Source organism: Hydractinia symbiolongicarpus, chromosome 2 (genome assembly GCF_029227915.1).
Source record: "Hydractinia symbiolongicarpus strain clone_291-10 chromosome 2, HSymV2.1, whole genome shotgun sequence".
Lineage (NCBI taxonomy): Eukaryota > Metazoa > Cnidaria > Hydrozoa > Anthoathecata > Hydractiniidae > Hydractinia > Hydractinia symbiolongicarpus.
Window position 1 is genome coordinate 17,930,750 of NC_079876.1, and position 22,564 is coordinate 17,953,313.

The 22,564-nt window shown below is 32.7% G+C and overlaps 1 protein-coding gene across 1 annotated transcript in view; it reads left to right on the forward strand.

Annotated features, from left to right (window-relative positions):
* The window catches only part of LOC130629768 (uncharacterized), a 30,699-nt gene extending 10,940 nt beyond the window's left edge, over positions 1-19,759 (forward strand). The window contains exons 11-34 of the mRNA XM_057443107.1: positions 1,216-1,711; positions 2,111-2,232; positions 2,463-2,958; positions 3,762-3,871; positions 4,336-4,822; positions 6,025-6,146; positions 6,564-7,062; positions 8,684-8,799; positions 8,904-9,390; positions 9,960-10,081; positions 10,577-11,081; positions 11,435-11,556; positions 11,740-12,235; positions 12,455-12,576; positions 12,915-13,428; positions 13,670-13,981; positions 15,355-15,636; positions 16,009-16,166; positions 16,399-16,648; positions 16,745-17,037; positions 17,278-17,471; positions 17,831-18,065; positions 18,490-18,629; positions 19,274-19,759. Of these exons, the coding sequence (XP_057299090.1) occupies positions 1,216-1,711; positions 2,111-2,232; positions 2,463-2,958; positions 3,762-3,871; positions 4,336-4,822; positions 6,025-6,146; positions 6,564-7,062; positions 8,684-8,799; positions 8,904-9,390; positions 9,960-10,081; positions 10,577-11,081; positions 11,435-11,556; positions 11,740-12,235; positions 12,455-12,576; positions 12,915-13,428; positions 13,670-13,981; positions 15,355-15,636; positions 16,009-16,166; positions 16,399-16,648; positions 16,745-17,037; positions 17,278-17,471; positions 17,831-18,065; positions 18,490-18,629; positions 19,274-19,502 (6,909 nt within the window). The 3' untranslated portion in view covers positions 19,503-19,759. The remainder of the gene's footprint in view (positions 1-1,215; positions 1,712-2,110; positions 2,233-2,462; positions 2,959-3,761; positions 3,872-4,335; positions 4,823-6,024; positions 6,147-6,563; positions 7,063-8,683; positions 8,800-8,903; positions 9,391-9,959; positions 10,082-10,576; positions 11,082-11,434; positions 11,557-11,739; positions 12,236-12,454; positions 12,577-12,914; positions 13,429-13,669; positions 13,982-15,354; positions 15,637-16,008; positions 16,167-16,398; positions 16,649-16,744; positions 17,038-17,277; positions 17,472-17,830; positions 18,066-18,489; positions 18,630-19,273) is intronic.
* The last annotated feature ends 2,805 nt before the right edge of the window (positions 19,760-22,564 follow it).

Below are 22,564 nucleotides of genomic sequence, written 5' to 3' on the forward strand. Positions count from 1 at the left end.
TGTCTGTAACAGGCAAAGTGGATATGTTCATTTTCCTTTGATCTCACCGAAATTTTCTTTAAAGTAACCGAAAAATGCATGTCTAATATGTTAAATTTTCTGACCTGACGGCGCGACGTCAATAACACTACTTTAACGTCAATATCCTATATTAAATAAATGAAGCCATTACAGTGCAATTAAAGCTTTGAGGCCAAATAACTTGGAAACGAGGTGGGGACGTCAGTGATTTTTAACCGCGTGAGTAACTAGGGACCACCCGGGACCAATTTGGGTAAGTTTCCCAAACTGGGTCCCCAAATCCGTTTCGGAATAGAAGGGTTGATAAACCTTCAAACCTTCAAACCTTTAAACCCCAATATCTCTGCAACTGTTTGTCAAAAGTACATGATCATATACATTTTCTTGATTAGCCTTTCAAGATCTATAACATGGAGGCAAGAGGTATACAAATTTCAAAAAAAAAATTTACTTTGCTGACGTCAGCAAAATTTTTAAACCCTTATATCTCATTAACCGCTCATCAAAAGCACATGATCATATACATTTTCTTGATCATCAGTTTAATCTCTGCACAATAGAGGCAACGTGAAAACAAGGTTATAATTGTTTTTTATGGGTTGCTGACATCATAAAAATTCAAATGACGCTTCTTTTTCATTTTTATCCTGCCTCAGTGGATTTTTCTACGGGCTTTATGGCCTAATCTATGAAGTAATACGAAGAGTGTTTCTGTCTGTGACAGAAAAAGTAGATGTGTTCATTTTTCTTTGATATCCCCGCGTGGATAATTAGGAAAAAGCAGTAAGTTTCTCAAATCTGCCTCTTACAATCGATTTGGGAATGGACGGGTTGATGACTTCATCAAAAAAGCTTTAAATCCCGTTATCCCTTAGGTCATTTGTTAAAATGACACGACCCTATAGAATTTTTATATACTACAGATATCGTAATAACACATTTTTCGGCAAATCATTCCTAAAAAGTTGACACATTCTGAACTATTTGCTTTAATTAAACTGTCACTTGGATTAAAATTGGCTCCTTAGTGACTGTTGTTCGATTGAAATTTTTAAATTGTATCAATCAAAAATAGCACTAAAGGTATATTTCTAACGTCCTTTTCGTCCACACCAAAAAATAGTTGTTGTTTTCGTTTGTTCTTAGATAGTGTATACAAAAACATTTGATGTGTTTATTTGTATTGTTCTTAAGGCATATGTACACGGTTATATCAGCACAGCAAGGGTAGAAAGCCTTTTTGCCTTGTCCACCAAAGAAAAGTTCAGCTGGTTGTCTGGCTATGGAATCACAATAAATTATGAAAAGGGTGGACATGTGTTTTATAAAGAATCATTTGAGCAAGATATCCTAGAATCCACTAGTATTGACGTCTCACTATACTTAAATAAGAGTTTTGATGCGTCGCATGTGTTTTATGTAACTTATGTAGACGTGCCGTATTTTTACGATTTGAACAAGGTATGTACATACCAGATTGTACTCGCATCGAATGGCACAGTCACGTTTGGTATCTTCAACTACATACGCCTTGATAAATCGTTTAGTATTATCGGGTTTTCCGAACCTTTTTGTGGATCACAAGTAACAACACCATCAAGTAAAGATGTTGTAGATTATACGAAAACATCTAACATTGGAATTCCCGGAAAATATGTCATTGCGTTATCCCGGAAATGCTCATTTGCAGGTTTGCTAATTATGTCAATTTGTTTCATTTTATTAACTTTATGTAGGATGAAATCTAAGACACCCAGGTTTTTTCATATGTTATGTCAGTTGGTTCTGTTCTTGATGTCGATGGGATAATAGCATGTTTAATATTCGGGAAGGCTGTAATTCGCATGAAATTGATTTTATTGAGTTTGGTTACTCAGAGCTGTCTTACTTGTTTCCAGTTTATTCAAATGACAAAATTATATATTTGGAAAACAAAAACAAAGGAAGGGAACTGTATACCTACATGACTAACTATGTGTAACTATGTGGCTAAGAGAATCCATTAGAATATACCAACCTACGCCTCCATGCAATATTAACCATGTGCACATGACCTATATTTCTTCGGTTTGAAAATTAATTCTTTTAGAGTTACTTCCATATGGTCCTGAAAACAACGACAGTAAGATGCCTGCTGGAAATGATATTGTTGCAACTTTATTTCTGACAAAACCGATCATCTTGTTCGACAGCGAGATTGACACCTTATACGTATGTATTGTTTGTATCTATTAACTAATAATACCTTTGTCTTTCTGTTGGTAACAAAAAAAGTTTACTATTTTTTGTTACCTTTATTCTCCTTTAATCTTACGGCGGATTACTATTTAATTAAGTAATATTATAATGCACTATCCTAAAGGTCTTTTTTTACTGTAACTTTTTTATTCTAATAATGTCGCAAAGAACTTCCTTGAAGGAATAAATTATCGTTTTTTTAGATTAGTGTCAATGGTTTTGTCACGGAACGTTATCCCGTGATTACTCCTACTGTAAAACTCCCAACAAGTCATAGAATTATCTCTCCATACAACCTAGACTTTGACACTACTCAGGGTGGTCAAATATTTTACAGGGACACCTCTAATACAACGATTTTGGATATGGTAGAACAAATATTTCAAAGAAAATATCCAAATTTCAAAGTAAACCATGTTGTTATCATCACATATAGAGATATACCCTTGCGCACAGATCCATCTAAAAGACACACATTTCAACTTGTTATTGGGTTCAATGGTGATGTTTCCCATGGTTTATACAACTACGTAAGATTAGATGCTTCAGGTGCTACAGTAGGTCATTCTATAGGCGCATGTAAAACAACAATTTATTCATCGTCACAAGAAAGTAAAAACATGTCAAAAACATCTAATACTGGTGTTTTAGGGAGGCATATGTTCACCTTATCAGAAAAATCATGCTCTGACAAGATAGGTAAAAATCATTTTAGTTATGATTTATTAATTTCGCATTAGCTATGAACTAAGTTTCCGTGTATCTATTGGCGTGCTAGAATTAAGGAAATTTTCGGACAGAATAATATTTAAACTCACGCACTTTAAACTTTCCGGTTTCAAGTGACAACTCGTCTAGGATTGACGCTTTATACCGCATGGCCACCTGTCCATAGCACGAATCATCACTTTGGCCTCTATTTAGCTATAGCTCTGATCTCTGTTTCGGAAGTAGCATGTCGATAGATTAGGGGAGTTCAACTCCGAATTCAACAATTTATGAACAAATACTTTGTATCTCCCATTTGAGGCACCATACACGGTGCGACTTTTACTGCATTGATAATCGCTTTAATCCTTCAAAATATTTTTATTGGAAAAGAATTGAATAGTTTAAATTGAAAATTTTCCAATGCTCCTTATTTACGACTTCAAAAAGCCATTATATCTCTTGTCTGAATGATTTATCAATTATCAAAAGAGAACGCTGCTTCAATTTATACACCAGCTAGCATGCAATAACTTTTACACAATCTCCACAGTCAAATAAAAAATGCTTAATTTTTTTTATATTTAATAAGAAATTATTTTAAATATTTTATAAATTAAACGATATAATGAGAAGAGCATGTTAAAATGAAATGAAAAGATACATCATCATCAGGTTTTATTAAGAATCGATTATCCAGGGCAGCAGACAATCTTAAGGAATTATAAACGGGAGAATATACGTTCTTACAAAGCAACGTTTCCTTTCTATTTAATCTATTTTTCTTTGTTTAGAGTTGTATCCATGGGGGCATTCCGTTGGAGATATATATAGCCTGCCTCATAAATACCATTACCTCAACGAGTCAATGCTATTGTTTTCAAAGATGTCTGATAGAATATTCGTAAGTATATCATATGTAATTTAAGATACAAAAATACCGTGGTAATGAACATTTTCGACGCTGCTAGTTTTATTTCATGGTTTATATAAAACATCAGTGACAGTATTAGTAAGGTACCTTGAAAAACCAGAAGCTCCCCAATTTATATTTCTTCGAAAAAGTCAAAAAAAGCATACCTCGCCTGGCTAAGTGGATTTTTCCAATGGCCTTAGAATAAGACATGAAAAAACGAATTCGCGACAGCCAAGTCCGATGGAAACGATCGATAAAAAAAAGAAAATCAAATTGGATCACAATTACTGACAGAATGTGTCATAGAAAGAATTTAAGTTCGCCATTATCTTTAAAAATCTCACAAATTAAAAACTCTATCGCTTTAAGAAAATAAGTTATTATACAAGTGAATTAGTCACAACTCGCTTTGTTATCTTACAATCAATTACGTAATGATTTTTTATATTTAGGTCTCAAAATTTGCCATTATAATTGGATCATCTTTTAGAGGCAGTGGTGAAATACCAAATTCCTACACTTATATCTCCCCATATAAGTTATTTTACTACAGTAAAATAGAATTAGAACCAATGGGTGTATACTTTCGATATACACGTGATCCAGGGCTGTTGTCTCGTACCAATGGAGATGTAAAACGACTTATAAAAAAAGACTTTCACTCAACGCAGGCTGTGGTGGTGTCTTATATATACATGAAATATGGCGGCGGCGATAACACGTTTCAAGTGGTAATAACCTCGGATGGAAAGGAAACTTTTGCGATTTTAACTTATAAAAGACTATCAAGAAAGAATGGTCTTAGTTTATATTCTGAACCATTTTGTGGATCTAAAAATCTTGCAGGCACTGCATCTTCGTTATCCTTGAGAAGTACATCGAACATTGGTGTCAAAGGTCGACATGTGTTTTCGCTTACACGCAAATGTTATTTTGCAGGTATTCGTTTGAATATATTTTTATTGAGACTTTAATGATCTATACTATTCATAACTTTATTAACTGATACCTTTAGAAAATCATGCTTTCTACAAACCCAAACAAAATAGTTATCAGTTAATAAAGGCAATATAAACTGCTTTGTCCATCTCTTCCGAGAAATATTACTCTCGGTTAGCGTATCGAGCTCGGGTAATATTTCTCGGTATAGATAGACAAAATGGTTTATATTGTACTTCGGGTCCGCACGATTTTATAGCTGTGTTACAGACACACAAAATGTGACATATTAAAACCCTTGGATTTATCAACCCATTACAGACTAGTAATATTAAATGCTGTTAATTAAATATATTTTTGTGTGAAGACTACTTTAACGAACAACAAGAAACAGGCTCCAAAACCTGTTCCTTTCATCATAGAAAGGTAATATGTAATTACAAAACTTGGCTCCAATTGGTGGTTTAATTGCGATGTAAATAAAAAACCTAGAGGGTTCTGATTGAAATAAAAATTGAAATAAAAACTGAGAATAACGACTGTGGCTTAAGTGTGTTTTGATTTTAAACTCCGAATCCGAAGGTCAATAGGGAACATGCTTGTAAAGTGTTTTTCTTGAAAAAGCTGAACTTTCCTGTTTAAAACATGATATGCAATTGTTAAAATATATGCATTGGAAATGTGTCCCAAATCGTTTTAAACTTAATCTACATTTCTTGCCACCTTTGGACTTTAAAACATAATATCAATTTTTTTCGGTCCTGCACCTTTATTATCTGTGCTTAAAATTTTAAAAAACAAACGTGTTCAGATTTTGATTTAATTAGAGCACAAAAAAAAGTCATAATTATCAGCGATGTATCATAGCTAGCTAGCTGGCTAGAGTTGACCACATACATCCTTCAATATGTTCCTAGCAGTTTAAAGTCTCCGCAATTATTGACCACCACAGTAAGCAGCTGCTTTACTCTTCGCTAGAAATGTTTAGTTTGTCGGCAAATTATACAAGAAGCAGCCTTGCTTTAATTTCGCAACCATGGAAATTTCTAGTATTGGTATATTACTAATTCGCACCGTTTCGTAATACATGCTGCGATTTTATGGGAAAATTTTATATGTGAAAATATACCTTTTTTATCCATGAGACCATTGAATAAGACCAATCAAATTTTTAAGTAGTCAAAAGAAGTTGTTAATTTTAGATTTATATCCGTATGGACCAGAACATGGCGACACAGAAATGAAGCGTGGCAATGAATATTACGAAAATGTTCCGTTATCTAGATCATTATTGTTTTTTTCAACAGAGACAAGAAACATTTTTGTAAGTATTTCTAATCAGGTTTTCAAATCATTAACCTTCGTGAAATGTTTCTATTTTTTCCCAAAACCTTTTTAAATCTTTTTTCAAAAAAGAGTAATGGGAATTATCAACAGACAGTCTAATAACTAATAAGAGAACAAATTTGTGTAAGCAGCTGATAAATAATGACACCTGATTTAAAAATCAGACATGTTTATTAACATGATTTTTAATCTGCTTCCAGTTCTTGAAAAAGCAATCGGACAGGAGATTGACAATTATTAAGTAATCTAGAATATGTGTTTCGTATTTTTTTCCCGGAGCTTTTTGTAAATAATTATTGAATGTAATAAACAAGTCATACAAAATAAACTTAAAAAAAAATCAATCTCCTTATAACAGATTGAGAATTTGAAATATAGTGTATATATTTTGTAGATTCATGTAAATGGATATATCACACCGTATGAGATTAATCGAACACAATTATATATTCCCACATCACAAGTAGTATTAGCTCCTTATTCGATCGATTTAACTACTGAGAATGAAGGACACATTTACTACCGGGAAGAAACTTCACCAGAGTTACTTAGGAAAATTGATGATGATATTTACTTACGTTATAACAATGGGAAACCTGATTTTGCTCTTATAATCACCTACGTTGACGTCCCTTCTTATGCATACCCGTCCAGAAAGAATACTTTCCAGGTTATTCTAGCTAAAGATGCATATGATTCTTATGCAATTTTTAATTACAAAAAACTGGAGATGAATTATGCTACTGCAGGCTTCGCAAATGGTTATTGTAAGTATTCTACGTTTTCTGACCTAAAAAACAGCAATGGTTTAGTTCGTGAATCCAACTGCAAAACTGGTGGAAAGTTTGTGAAAAGATTATCATCAAAGTTTTGTCCAGGACGCAATGGAACAGGTAAGTTAAAGTTTGGTAAACACAAAGGCAAAACTCCTTAAGGTAACAGTACCACTTCTAAAAGCCGAATTCTTTTTACATAATTAATTATTTCAGGTTATTTTAGACTACATTTTTGGAAACGATTTTTTTTCATAATAGTAGTAACTTTCCCCTTATTACACTAAAAACGGCATTAGTAATTAATAAGTCTTGCAGAATATTGTTTCAGAGCTACGCACTTGTAAAACTTTACATAAAAGGTTACGTAACTATTAAAGTGAAACGGTAATAATAACAAAGATGACGGGTTTCGTAGAAATTGACGGCAATCTATATGGTACTGCATTTTCTCTTTTCTTTAAAATTTTTAGACATGTCTGAAAAATCATACAGCTATGACATTATTTTTCTTTTAACAGGCGTACCTAGAGTACAGGCGAACAGGCACCAAATAATTTTAATTTGAAGAATGCGTTTTCGTTAAAGTTTTTAATTTTTTTGTCAGAAAATCGGATTAATGAAATTAACACAAAAAGAAACAACAACAATATGAAAGCACTTATAACAAAACTCAACAAAAGCCTTCGTAGAAAAGCGTAAATATAGCTAGCTAAGTTAGGGTGCTTCTCAACGCTAAGCACAGCCAAAATTTTGAAATTGGAAAACTATACACGACTATAAAAATTATTAAACATTTACTTTCATTTTGAAATACATAAATTTAACTATTCCTAAAATACAGATACACAATTAGTCTTTTAATACAACGTTTAATGAGAAAAATGAAGGCTTCGCTCCAAAGAAAGAACTACTTGTTCACCCCTCTACAGGGATGATCAGAGGCTAATGGAATTAGGCTTTACTAAAGTACTATGAATGTGGAAAATGAGAATTGGAAATCAAAAAAAACAACAAACAACTTTGACGTCAACATTTAAAAGGTCTTGTATAATATTTCTTGCAACCGTGTCCCTCGAAAACAAAAACGACGCCCAAGAATAGTTTGTTGTATAAAATATCTATCGCAGTCTTTAGATTGGTTCCTTCTGACTCAATGCAAAACATTTGTAATGTTTTGATTTGGGCATCATAAGACTTACAATGAGCCATTTTATATTTTTGTTTAAATGTTTAAGGACACATGAAACACCCAAAATCTTTTTTTTTTGTTACCTTTTAAGTTTTCATATAATTGGAAAACTTAAAATTCACAGAATATTTATTTTAAGCAAAAATCTAATTTTTCGCAATTCTTTGGTAAAATCTCAAAAAGCCAGGAAATCGGATAAATAAGTATTATTATTATTATTATATAGTATATAGTAGAGTATTATATAGTAGAGTATTATTGTGCTTTAATAAGCTTAAAGCATAATAATACTCAAGTAAACTAGATTAAAACGGTATGACTTTTTTGCCTGTACTTTTTAAGCTTAAAGAGTCGGCACTTTAAAAAAAGGCATTTGATAATTTGCTACGTCTTTCTAGTTCATTATTTTATAACACAATTCGATAAAGTTTATTTTCCCTTTCAAAAGTACATACTTTTAAATTCGAAGTAAAAATTATAGACAGTATTCTCAATATGAGTAGTAGGTGTTTCATGTATTCTTAAACACTCATTTTGACCACTTTTTAGAGTTGTATTCTTTTGGAAGTAGAGCTGGAGATTTTAAATTATACAAAGAAGAAGTGTTGCAATTTGTTTTATCCCAACCAATGTTGTTGTTTACGAGTAAATCATGGGTTTTGTACGTAAGTCGTTTGATGTAGTGACACATTAAAAACCAAACATTGTTTTTAATATTTCTCAACAATCTGTATTTTAGGTATTAGAAAATAATTCTTTATTATTTCAGTTTGACAAAAGGGGCACAATATCGGTTAACAGGTTTGATCCTCTTCTTGAAATATCTTTCCCGCACAAGTATCCGATCTTGGCTATATATCACAAGTCGTATGATTATAAAGAATATGGCACAGTGAACTGTAGAGAGGTATTTGATAAGGAAACGTTATCTTTAATCTCCCACGATGTTAATGTATACTCTAAAAACAACTTCACAGCAAATCATGCAGTTATTGTAACATATGTTAATGTAGTTGACTACGAAGGATATACGAATACCTTTCAAGGCGTTATAGTGTCCGATGGAAACATTACGTATGCAGTTTTAAAATACGAAAGAATTGACTCCGAAGATGGAATAGTTGGCTTTTCGGAACCGTTTTGTAGTTCCTACACACTGATTAATAAGGAAAGAAGTAGAGAAATAATGATCGGAAGTAACACGGATCAACTTGGAAAATATGTCTTGCAATTGACCACCAAATGCCACTCTGCAGGTGTGAAATTTTAATATTGCAACTACATTTCTAAATTTAAGTATAAAAAAATTCGATTCTTAAAAATTTGAGTTTGATTTATATTGGTTTATTGTTGATATGATCTCATGAACTTGATTCTATCGCATATCTAAAACTTATGCATTTAAGCGGTAAACCCCTGGCTGAAAAATGCTTGAACTTAAAACGCGGTAATAATTATCTGAGTAAAGTACTTTACGTAAAAGAAAGTTCGTTGGCAAAAAACTTGCAAATTTAGCGAAGTTTGACTACATTTAAGAATGTTTATCTATTTAGAAAGGGCTATGAGGACGAAAAAGAAATTCTTATATTTCGGGAAATCCATGAAATAAAATAATATACTATTCCAGTTTTAATTTAATGCGCTTATAAAATAAAAGAAAAATGTTTCACTTAAATTTATTTGCATTTGGTTGCAAACGTTATTAATCAGTAATTTCTAAAAGCATCAATTCGTAAAAATTTTTATTAAGTCTCATTTGAAACATTTTTGGCGGTAAAATGTTCTGCGCTTAAAGTATTTATCTTTTAACTCATTTTTAATTTAGTTTTGTACCCATATGGAGTCTCAAATGGCGACATAGAAATAAGAAAAGGACATGACATACACGCTCATCTCTCTTTGAACCAGTCGATGTTGTTATTTTCATCACCCTCAAAGGACATTTATGTACGTGCAATATCAAGTAACATGGCGAATAAGTATACCGTTTACAACCACATTCACATTTAGATATACTAGGAAAATAAGCATATGCTAAGCATTGTAAGAAGACTTAATTCAGTACATATTCTATTTCTGTATAATTTTAAAATTCTAATTAAGTTCTAAATAATTTAAAAAAGAGTAATGTATAAATCAGAAGGAAAAATACAAAGTGCAAGCATAATGATAAACTCGATCAATTAAGTGTTAGATTTAACGTTTGGAGATTATAAATAAAATGTAATATCTTACTGTAAAAGTACATATGAAGCATATTTTAAGTTTAATAGGCATAACTAAACTAGTTATTGAATTTCTTGTGTCATTTAAAAACATTGAATTGTTGTTATATTTCCACCTTTTGCTTTATTAAGCTTAACGGTACTTGGGGCAGTTCACATTTCCCAATTATGACTTTTAACATGAATTTAATTTAAAGATTTGTTTGGTGATTTTTAGATTAGCAGCAATGGTATCATTTCGATTGATGATCCAGTAGAGGGAATAATACAAAATCTCATTGGAGACAAAACTGTAATAGCGGTATATTCCACAAAATTCGATACAACTAATGAAGGATCGATATTCTACAGAGAAATATTTGACAAATATAGTTTGGATATCATTTCGAAGGATGTGAACTTTTTTTCTAACACTGGCTTTGCGGCGGAACATGCTGTGATTGTTAGCTACATAAATGTGCCACAACAAGATGCGCCATCTTTGAAACACACATTTCAAACAGCAATAGCCTCTAATGGAACTGATACTTACGTTGTGTTAAAGTACATTGAGATAGATACATTAGATGTTTATACAGGTCTCTCCGAGCAATTTTGTTGGTTCAAAGATCTGAAGCCTGCTGATCAAGACTATGGAACCCTAGTGGACGATACTAATGCTAATGTTAAAGGACAATATGTTTTACACGTTACAGATGAAAGTTGTAAAGCAGGTAGCTCAGGTACGTGCATTACTTTTCTATAACATTAGTCGCCGACGTAGGTAGGTGCATTCAACCTCCATCGTAAATTTGGAGTGCATTTAAATGTAGTTCTACATGTGTTAATGATTATGAGATAACAAGAAAGCAAGCTGTGATGATGAAACTGGGCTAATGACCTTTTTAGTTAAAATTGTAGAGGTTACACCTTCTACAGATCGAAACGCAGTGCAAGAATTCCTTTTTTGCAAGGATAGTCTGCAGATTCAACGTAATTGAACTAAACGACGCCCTCTACACAATACAATACGGACAACTAACAAATGCAACGCAACAGAGAATGTGGAATTACTTATTATACACTGTACGTTTAGGAATGTATGCATACGGGGCTAGCTTTGGTGATGCAGTAATAGAAAACAATGATAACTACGCCAAAGGATTTGCTTTAACTAAACCAATGCTTCTTTTTTCGGAACATGCAAGAAAGGTCTGGGTAAGTGATATTTAAATGAAGCTATCGCTAAGACAACGCAAAAAACAATCAAGTTACTAACGAAAAGTGGGTTTTAAAAAAAAAGACAACTTAGAAAGTGCTTTTTGCCACGCACGTAAAAAGATGCTTAACTCTAGCGTTTTAGATACAAAAAGAAATTTAAGTGTGGATTTTAATTTTTAGATCAGTACTAATGGAGTAATTGCTGTAAATGGTTACGTAAACCAACGTAAGGTAAAAATACCTTTTGAAGATACCATAATTGCACCATACAATGTTGATCTTGACACACGCCAAGGGGGAGCAATTTACTACAGAGAAACATTTGAAAAAGACATTTTAAAAAAAGCTTCAGGAGATATTTACCGACTACGGAATGAATCAGTTGAAATAAATCATTGCCTGGTTATTAGTTTTGTAAACATTCCCCTGCATGATGTTCTTCAGAAGAAGCATACATTTCAATTGGTACTGGCATCCGACAGCAATAATACTTATGCTGTATTAACCTATAGAAGATTGGATAGTGCTGAGGCTATTGTAGGATTTAGTGAAAGGTTTTGTGGTTGGAGCACACTCACTTCACCAGGAACAAGCACATCGCTGTTGACTGGCACCAATATAGGTATCAAAGGCAAGCATGTGTATTTGCTCACAAATCCGAATTGTTCCAAAATGGGTAAGTGATAAAACTAATTCTTAAGACTGAAATGCCTAAAACAAAATTAGTAAATGAGATTGCTTTACATATTTAAATAATAAAATTCCAAACTGAATCGATTAGCATCTAAATCATGATCTCTGGTATAACATTTAAAATAAAGAACTGGAAGCCAGATGTAAAATCAAAATTGTGGAAAAGTTGCCATGTTCTATTATTTTTACCTGTTACATTTAGAGTTCTATCCGTATGGAATTTCAAATAACGACATAGAAATGCAGCAAGGAGATAATTATGCAGAAGAGCTTTCACTCAACAAGCCGATGCCATTATTTTCAACAAACTCCTCGCGCCTTTACGTAAGTTCCTGATGCACATAGCTAATCTAGTTATAACCTGAACTGCAAACATGATTTGTTTTACTGTTTCTATGTACTATTTTCATGTTGAAAACGTTTTTGAAAAGTTCAACAGTTTTGATGACTTTAAGTTAATTATTTAGGAACCTTTTTATACTTAGTAATGCTGCAACTCTAATTCTCTTACATAAATGAAATAAATAATCTTCTCTGTCGCATGTCATTAGCAGTAAAATTATTTTTGCATTCGCACGTTATAATACTGTGTGATTTTAAGAGCATGTGACGTAGGCTTTGAGCAAAATTAAATAAGGTAATTTTGTAATTTGTATAACTAGATATCCACAAATGGTTTGTTGTCAGTAAATAAAAGCATCACGTCATCAATAACAATCCCGCATCATTACACCGTCATTGCTCCATACCATTTAGACTTTGATACAACCAAAGGGGGATCGATATTTTATAGGGAAACTTACGATGAAAACATCTTCAAATCAATTAATAAAGTTATAGCTATGTACGATTCCGAGAGGTACCAATTTATTGCCACGCAAGCTGTTATTGTCACCTATGTAGATGTTCCACATCACGATTATCCCCTGAACAGGAGCACTTTCCAAGTCGTGTTGGCAACTGACGGCAATGTTACTTATGGCATTTTCAATTATAAGTGGCTAAACCGGTCGCATGCAGTAACTGGCTTCTGTGAGCCGCTTTGTTTTTATATGACGTTTCAGTCTCTTCATGAATTTGAACCGCGTCTGAGTTATTACTTGGAAAGACGATCAAATATAGGCATACAAGGGCAATTCGTGTTTATCCTAACCAGTGATTCATGTCAGGAGAAAGGTAAATAGTTATTATTCACAGTGCCAGACAGATTGTTTTACATTTTCTGTTGTAATAATTTTACGACATAGTACAGCGCAATATTCCCATAGAACGCGGGATAAGTTCTTTTTTGTGCTACCTATCCATTATCAAAAGTCCGTTTAAACTTATTGCAAAAAGTGAAGATGTGGGTAAAGAAATTTCCGATTTAATTTGAAGTAATTTGGTGTTGCAGTAATATATATGTATTTATTTTTAGCACGGTGGATACACGATGCACCAACGCAGTTAGAAACCACCAGATTAGGTTACGATTTTGCTGAATTGAAATGGAAACATCATAAACAATCTGTGGATGCAGATATTCAAAAATTTCCCATACGATATATTGGTATGGTAACATCCGAGGGAGAATGGCTGTCAACAAGATATACATTTGTTTCGCAATATGGTCGGGTGAGCAATCTAAAGCAAAATAGAACATACCAAATTGACTTGTATACAAGAAGAGTTGGTTCGTATTTCTTGTCTGGTATTTTCACGTCTCTTGAGATAGAAGTTATTCCATACGGTAGGTTTTACACTGTGTTGTCTTGTTGTTGTCTTAATGCGGTTAGTAAATCAATTAATGCAAACTGTAATTGGTAATTTTATATTTGATATATTTAAATTACTCAGTACTATTTGATTACCGCCGGCTTTTTAAAACCATGGAGGTAGAAATAAAGAAGGAGATTGAACTCTTTTGTTTTTATTGAAATCATCCATGATACAAACAGTTGCAAACCTATTCATGTTGTCATTTGAAATACGTATCGGTGTCAGTTAAATTTCAATGAACAATAGTTTATTTTAAAAAGGCTGATATGTGTTTTGTGTATCAGGAAAATCAAAGTAATGGAAATAGGTCAAAAAAGATTTTTAATATCTTTTGAATCTATTAATGAAATCACACCATTTTAAGAGAAAAATAACTATTAAATCTTCTAGTCTTTCGATTTTTTACTCACCCTTGACTCACAGTTTCATCATGCTATATTTTAGCAAATCTTTAAACATATTCTGCTTGATACAGAGAAAAGAAGAAAAATTACAAAGTGCAAGCACAATGATAAACACGATCAGTTAAGTCTTAGATTTAGAGTCTAGAGGTTTTGCTCCTCCAAAGAATGTACTTACAATAGGACACTAGAAAACTGGTTAAAAAGCTGTTTTTTTAAATAAGTAGGATAATTAAATTTTGTTATAAAAACTCACTCCTTCCCTGAGAGAAAAACAACAGAACATCTCCAGAGTAGTCGTGCCTTGTCAAAAAATCACGTTTTTTACATACAAACAAACCGCGTGCTGAAGGATGACATAATGTTTTTGTGTTAAAATCTAGGGAGATACACATCGCGGATGGCTATCAAAGGGTTGCCGAAACAATAGCAATTTGAATAAAATTTTAATGTGCACTGAGATGAGTTCAATCTCCTTCTCTGTTTCTACCTCCAAGTTAAAACACATATGAGTGAATTTTTCTACCTCTTGTCAAATATATGATATAGACTACTTTTAGTTGCTGAGATTTATTTTCCTTTTAAATTCAAACTAAAACACTATGGTTACTTTTATCCCAGATAAAAAAACGATGCGTAAGAAATTTTTGCACATTGACAATCTAAAAAATGGCTTTAGATTAATTGTGAAATATTCTTCAGTATTGTTTTTTTCTCGATGAAAGTAACTTGAGTACAACTAAGCAGTACTGTACTCGTTAAAAAATATATTTGAAATTGTTATGATAAGAGAGAGGTTGTGGGTTCAAGTCCCACTCGACCCATCATCTTTGCATCACTTGGGAAGGTAATGTGCAAGGTTACTTATACCAATATATCTCACATATTCACTATTGTTCCATGTTATGATATGCTGTTACACACATCTTTTTTGCTTTAACAGAGAGCGTATCTAACCTGCAAGCTACACAGGTAAAATCTGAGGTTCAGTTTAAATGGATCACGCCATTGGATTTACTTCGCGATGTTGTTGTTGCAAGAATCAACATTAAGTACGTGCATAAATATAAAGACCAGATCTCTGATGCCATGGATTTAATTTCAATATGCGATAATCAGTACGTTGTAAACGGAAGCATCGGCAGTATTCATTCCGTGGAAGTTACTCCCGTTGTAGACGGAAGTGCAGGACCTCCTGCAAATGAGTCACACATAATAACTAAAGGTATGGTATTTACTAAACATTCTTCCTTTTTTGAATCAATTGGTTAGTTTAAAAATTTGGAACGTTAAGAAACGGCGGCTTAAATCTAGATAGTCTAACAAGTAACAAAACAAAAAGTAAATATAAAACTAAATTACAAAATAGTAAATACAAGAATGAAAACTCTAACAATTGATGCGCCTATCAATTTATTGACAACTTTTTGCACTAACATAGAAATTTTGTCTTAGCAAATGAAGCTGGGATAAAATTGGTTAAATGATAGATAAAATGGCACCTTTGTCAGGATTAAATACAAAAAAGAATAATATTAATAAAAGATGTTGCTTCTACTTTGTTGTTATCTTACACTGGAAGAATTTCTTGTTTCAGATGACGCCGCCATCATCAGCAAAACCAATTTAATCGTTATTATCACTTCATCTATTGCTGGTGTAATCGTTTTGATATTTGCGCTTATGTACGCATGGAATCGCCGTGCAAAAAAGCGTTTTCGTAACTTGTTTTTGTTGACAAATACATCGACAAAGGTACGGATGGAATAACAGCAGACACACCAGATTATTGCAACAGGCCCTGTAATGCATAAAGCGCCGTAGCAGTGTTTGCATCTAACCGTTGTCGGACAAAAGCTATGATATGCAGCCCATGTCGCCTACGTCAACGATTTGTATAATTACACATTTTCTCCTTTCTTTTAGGTTTCTCTTAAGCTTTTGTGATGATTTTAAAGTTAAATAACTTATATCTTTATGTCCATAGTTTGATCCAGACAAGTCAATTTTGGAACAGTGTAATAACTTACCTTATGACGAAAACTTCGAATTTCCGAGGAAAAGATTAACTTTGGTGCGAGTGTTGGGAGAGGGTGCATTTGGTGAAGTATACATGGCAACAGCAGAAGGAATGGAGGGTTTTAGGCCAAGAAAGAGACGTCAGGCAGCGAATTTTCTGAAAAAAATGGTATCAAGAAGAAAGAAGAAAATCATTGTTGCTGTTAAGTCACTTAAAGGTTAATTTAACACATACGTTGACAGTGATTGAATATGAACTTTATTTAATTATTGAATTCTGTATCAGAGGTAAAATAACAATTTTAATGTTATAGGAAACGCTACAGAGACAGAATACAAGGACTTGGCTAATGAATTGAAATTACTTATTCATCTTGGCGAGCATCGGAATATTGTCAACCTTCTCGGCGCTTGCACAAAGGGCGATAACCTTCTTGTTCTACTAGAATATTGTTCAAATGGAGCTATGCTAAACTACCTAAGATTAAATAGAGATGATTTTGAAGCAGTTTGGGTAAGACAAGATGATTCCAACCTAACATTATATGATTTGACTTGGATGTCAGTTCAAATTGCCGATGGTATGGCTTTTCTGGCAGAAAAAAAGGTAATATAAAATTTAACTTCATGTCAACTATATTCTTTTAAGTTTGTTCCCGTGGAAAGATATCATGGCATATTCCGAAATAAAACATCTCCAGATTTTATTTTCCTGCACTATAATATTAATAAATAAGAGGTCAGATAAATCGTAAAGAAACACAGGTCTCTTTAAAGTCTTCACATTAGTAAAGGGTTATACAGCTACATCTTCTCATTTAGTTAATCGCAAAGCAATTATTTTTAGTGTGTACATCGTGATTTGGCTGCAAGGAATATCCTTCTTACCGAAGACAAGAGTGTTAAAATATCAGATTTTGGACTAGCCAGAGATACGGACAATAAAAATTTTTATTTAAAAGAGAGCGATGGTTTGCTTCCAATTAAATGGATGGCACCTGAAGCAATTATCGACCAAAAATATACTTCAAAGAGTGACGCGTGCGTTATAGTTTTACTATTTCTGTCTCATATTGTGTTTTGTGAAAGTTTCAATTGGTCGTAAAAATACAAAATTTAGAAATAATTTTCTTTATAATAGCCGTCGTCTGTCTGTCTCTGCGCAAAATAGTACCGCGAATAGCAAGACACACGCAACGCGGTACATAAAGAACGGACGAACCCGTAGTTATATTTATTTTTTTAACATTTTATTGACGTGTTTCGGCTCTCTTAAACCATCTTCAAAATCTTTGAAATAAAATACAATGTTACAAATTATTTTTCTTAAAATGCTTAAGATCGTCTTCAATCAAAAGTTTATTGATAACAGTTAACCATTTTATGCTTCCCTCTTACAGGTGGTCATTTGGAGTCTTGTTATGGGAAATATTTACACTGGGTATCTCCCCCTATCCTCAAATCCAGACGTCAAGCATGATGGATTATTTGAGATCTGGAAAACGTATGGAAAAGCCAGAGAATTGCCCTGAAGAAATATATGACCTCATGCTCCAATGCTGGTCTGCACCACCGGACTTAAGACCTTTATTTATTGATATAAGAAACAAACTTGACCAAGCGCTCATTACACACGTAAATTTTCTTTACTACTGCTTACTTTTATTTCCGGGCTTTTCATTTATGCTCTGCTTAGCTTTATTACGAAATTGAATGTTAATACTCGAGATATGCACATTTATGCGTATTGATATTGTTATGTTCTATGTTTAGCACAGTGGCTCGGTAGTCTGTGTTTTGTACAAAGGTACATGTTAGCATATAAACATGTACCTTTGTATCCAGATATAGCTTATGTTGAGCATATACCGTAAATGACTGAGTAGGCGGCCTGTGCCCAATAAACTCACCTGTCGATTAAGCTCCCCAGAGTTAGGGAAAAAATTGTAAATAATTGTCCCTGCTCTAATAACCGATATTTTGTTTCTTTGAGTGTACACATCACTTATTAGTGATTACACCATCTAAAATAAAAATAATTTTGTTGCTTAACTTTTAGGAGGAGAGTTTCTTCGGCGGGCAAACAATGGCAAGGATATATAATTTCGGAAACAATGAACACAGCAAGATAGACGTCAAGGAAGAAAATATCGATAAACACAAGGTGGAATTGTTTGGCACTGATCAACTAACTGCAAGGTATTTTCATATGTTTATTTTACAATAGTCCGTAAATCTGTTGGAAATACACTTGCAGAGAAAAAGAATGGAAAAGATCGTTTGAATTTTGATGACGTCAGCAAGGACCCGTCTATAGACCAAAAAAAAACACCTCTATCGTGTAAACCTGGAAACGCTGATCAGGAAAATATATAGACCATGCGCTTTTCGAAACAGTTGAATAATCATTGATGTTTAAAGGTTATTTGATTACGTCATTAACCCGTCTGTTCCAAAACGCGTGGGTTGACCGAGCTTTAGAAACTTTAGACGGAGTAGATGACGTCAGTTAAATTTGTCTAATGAGTTATTATTGACGCTAATCTAATGTCAATAAAATTAACAATTAGACATAATTTTGAAAATGTGGAATAAACACATCTATTTTTCGGTCACAGACCAACACAACTTGAGTATTCATATATGCGATTTATAACGCAGAATAAGCTTTGTTCATGTCTAACAATCGACACTCTCTTGTCATAAAATTACCTCGCTTGGTGCCTTTTTTAATCAAATTCCATACTTACGTTTAAAAACTTTAGTATGAATATAACGAAGACAAGCGTCATCATATTTTTCGTCTTATTTTAATTCAAGTTCCTCATAAATTTCTACCCTAGAGAAACGAAGCAATTTGAAGATTCACAAAATTCTGCAAAAATTGATCAAGATGATAGCGAAAATCTCTACATGACATTTGAAAGCAACGCAAAGTCTTCTGTTAGATTTGCTGCAGAAGAGGAATACGTGATATTTTCCGAAGATGGCAACGCTGAAGGAGAAGGTGACTACCTTGCACTGGAAGATCCGAGCCGTATGGAACAACATGATCAACTTGGTATTAACTAAAGTCATGTCGCGTTAACAAAAGCCAGAACAGAAGATGATTAAAATATAAACTTATGACTATAAATTTAAAACACGCACTTAATTTCTGATTTATTCTCCTAGTATATAATTTAAAAAATCCATTTGAGATATTTAAGGGTATTTAACCGAGTTTTTGTTTAAAAACCCCTTGTGGGGAATGTATTAGGATTTCAATCTAATATATTGTATTGCACATAATTATGACATTTGTACGGTAAGTTTAAACAGCTCCCTTCCTCTTTTTGTGTTAATTTTTGAAAATCATATTATCATATTATCTGTTTTGAGAATTAGCAATTTCGCTTTAATATTTGGAGTCGTCATTTCAAGTTACCTAATGTGCTATTCAAGCAAAAATATTTTCAATACCCGGTTTATATAAAAATAACTTTTTAAGAAAAATCTATGAATTATTACCTAACTAGGCCATAAAAGCCTGTGGAAGATTAACTTATAAAATATGCGTCATTTGAATTTTGATGACGTTCGCAATGATTCGACGACGCACAAACTTTCTTGACAATCATTTTGGTTGTTACCTGTATTGTGTCAAGCTTGAATCACTGAATAAATAATGCATAGGGTCGGGCGGTTCTGATTAGCTGTTAAATATATTTAAGAGTTAAATTTTGTTGACGTCCACAAAATTATTTTTATAAATTTGTTAAACCGATGCTTTGTTGTGTGTAGCTTAAAATACAGATCAAGAAAATTTATAGGATTATGTACTATTGACAAACGGTTTCAAAAATATTGAATTGTATTCAGGGATTTAAGTTTTCGCGATGAAATATAACTGACGTCACCACCTACTTTCCAAGTAATTTGGCCTCAAGATTATAACTGCATCGTAATGACTTCATTAGTTTAAATTAACATTGTTGACGTTAAACTAATATTATTGACATGGCAAATAAGAGAACTTTTTCAGCTAAATCAAAGGAAAATAAAGATATCCACTTTGGCCGTCACATGTAAACACAGTTTTCCTTTTTTACATAATAGCCTAGTTAAAGAGGACCACGCAAAAGCCACTGGCAGATGTACAATGGAATAGATCTGTCTTATAAATTTTAATAACGGCAGCAGTGAGCCGTCCATACACCAAAGATTTTTTAGAAAATAAAATACCCATTTCGTCTATTGCGAAGACCTTAAAACAAATGGAGGTATGGAAGCCGAAAGGGATCAAAACTTAAAAAATAATTATTGCAACAGAAAGAATAATTTCCACAACAAAATAAAATAGCAAAAAAACAAATTATTACATTATTATTATTATTACATAATTATTACAACAACAAAAGAAAAATGCAAGAACCGAAATATTAATTACTACAATAAAATTAATTTAAAAAAAGTAATAATTTCCACAACAAAATTGAAAACCAAAAACCAAAATAATAATTTCCACAACAAAAAAAATTGTTTCAAATGAAAAGAACAAAAATAACAATAAAAATTATTACAACAAGCAGCCATCGAAGGCAATACAACTTGCCTTATCATTAAATAGCGGCAGTTTTTGTTGGCAAAGATGTATCTTCCCCTGGATACATGGATAATGTTATCCACTCACGTGGAGGCAATTAGCAAAATATTTCTATTTTATCTGCTAATTTAGAGCCAATGGTTTAACCTCCATTTTTTCGAGGGGTTAAAACAGGTTGGTATTATGGGATACCCCATGTTGCTGACCGTGCAACCCGTACGAGAAATACTACTACAATGTTGCAGTAACCAAATTTGTTATGATAAGAAATTATTTCAAAAGTGCTATGTCGGTTGGTATGTCAAAGTAATGGTAATAACTTAGTTTACATTTACATTCGTGCGAATCAACGAAACCTGCGTGTTGATAGTTATGAAAGTTTAGCTGACCACTTGAAAGCCGGAGCTGATAAGTAGGGCCTTCAACCCAGAGGTAATGGTATCTTCCTTTAAGTTCCTATGGCTGTCATTGGCAAATTTGGAAAACCTGATTTTTTTTCTGAATTTTTTATGCGATCCAAAATAGCGCGATCCAAAACCGCGCGTTACAGAAAATTTGTTTGCAAGCTATTTTTTTTTCTATTCTAAATTTTTTTTAGCAGAGGATAAATATACTTCAGTTCTTCCTTTTGAAGAAAATGATTTTACATCTGTTGGTAACGTGGAGAAAGTAATTACCACATGAAACACAAACCTTGATAAGGATTCAAGTGTAAGTTATTGTGAGTATTTAATAATAGCTAGCTAGTTATATTTAATGTAATATTTCATAGCACAAAGAAGCAAATTTTGATTTCTGTTTTTTCTATCATTTCAATAACCAATTTTTAGATTGAAGTCTCCTTGCTCAAAACAACACAGAATAAAGGTTTATTTTGTCTCCAATTTTGATACCATTTATTTAACTATTATTATTATATACCCGTAAGCAAAAACAGCCATTGAATAAATAATCGTATTCCACCCGTATTATTCAATGCTTGTGACGTAACAATAGTTTTGACAAAACATTCGTAAACGCATGTTTTGATTTTATCCTTTCCGCCTCATTAATTTTTATCGTAATTAACTGTGATTGGTTGTTTCTTAGTGGTCCGTTTTCTGATTGGTCGATTTCCAAACACGTGAAATGGGGGGAACTTTTTTGTCGAGAAAATTCTTTTTACAAAAACATCAAAACAAAGAAATCGAAACAAAAATGAATCGCTTCGGGGACATAGATGATGCAAGAATTGAAAAATTAATAATCGATAAAGATAGTGTTATTACAAAAAAGAGTACTGAAGCAAGCTTTAGGTTATTTGAAGCTTATAACAAGGAGAAATCACTGGACATCAACTTTATAAAATGAAACGAAAACAAAACAAACACAAAACAAAATAAGTAATATTAATTATAACAATCTCTTTTGGGTATATAATAAAACATATATACAATAGGTAAACATAGGTTATTGGATTTATTAACCCTCGGTGATATTATATTCAACTCCGCTGCGCGTCGTTGAATATAAATCACCCCGGGTTAATAAATCTCAATAACCTATGTTT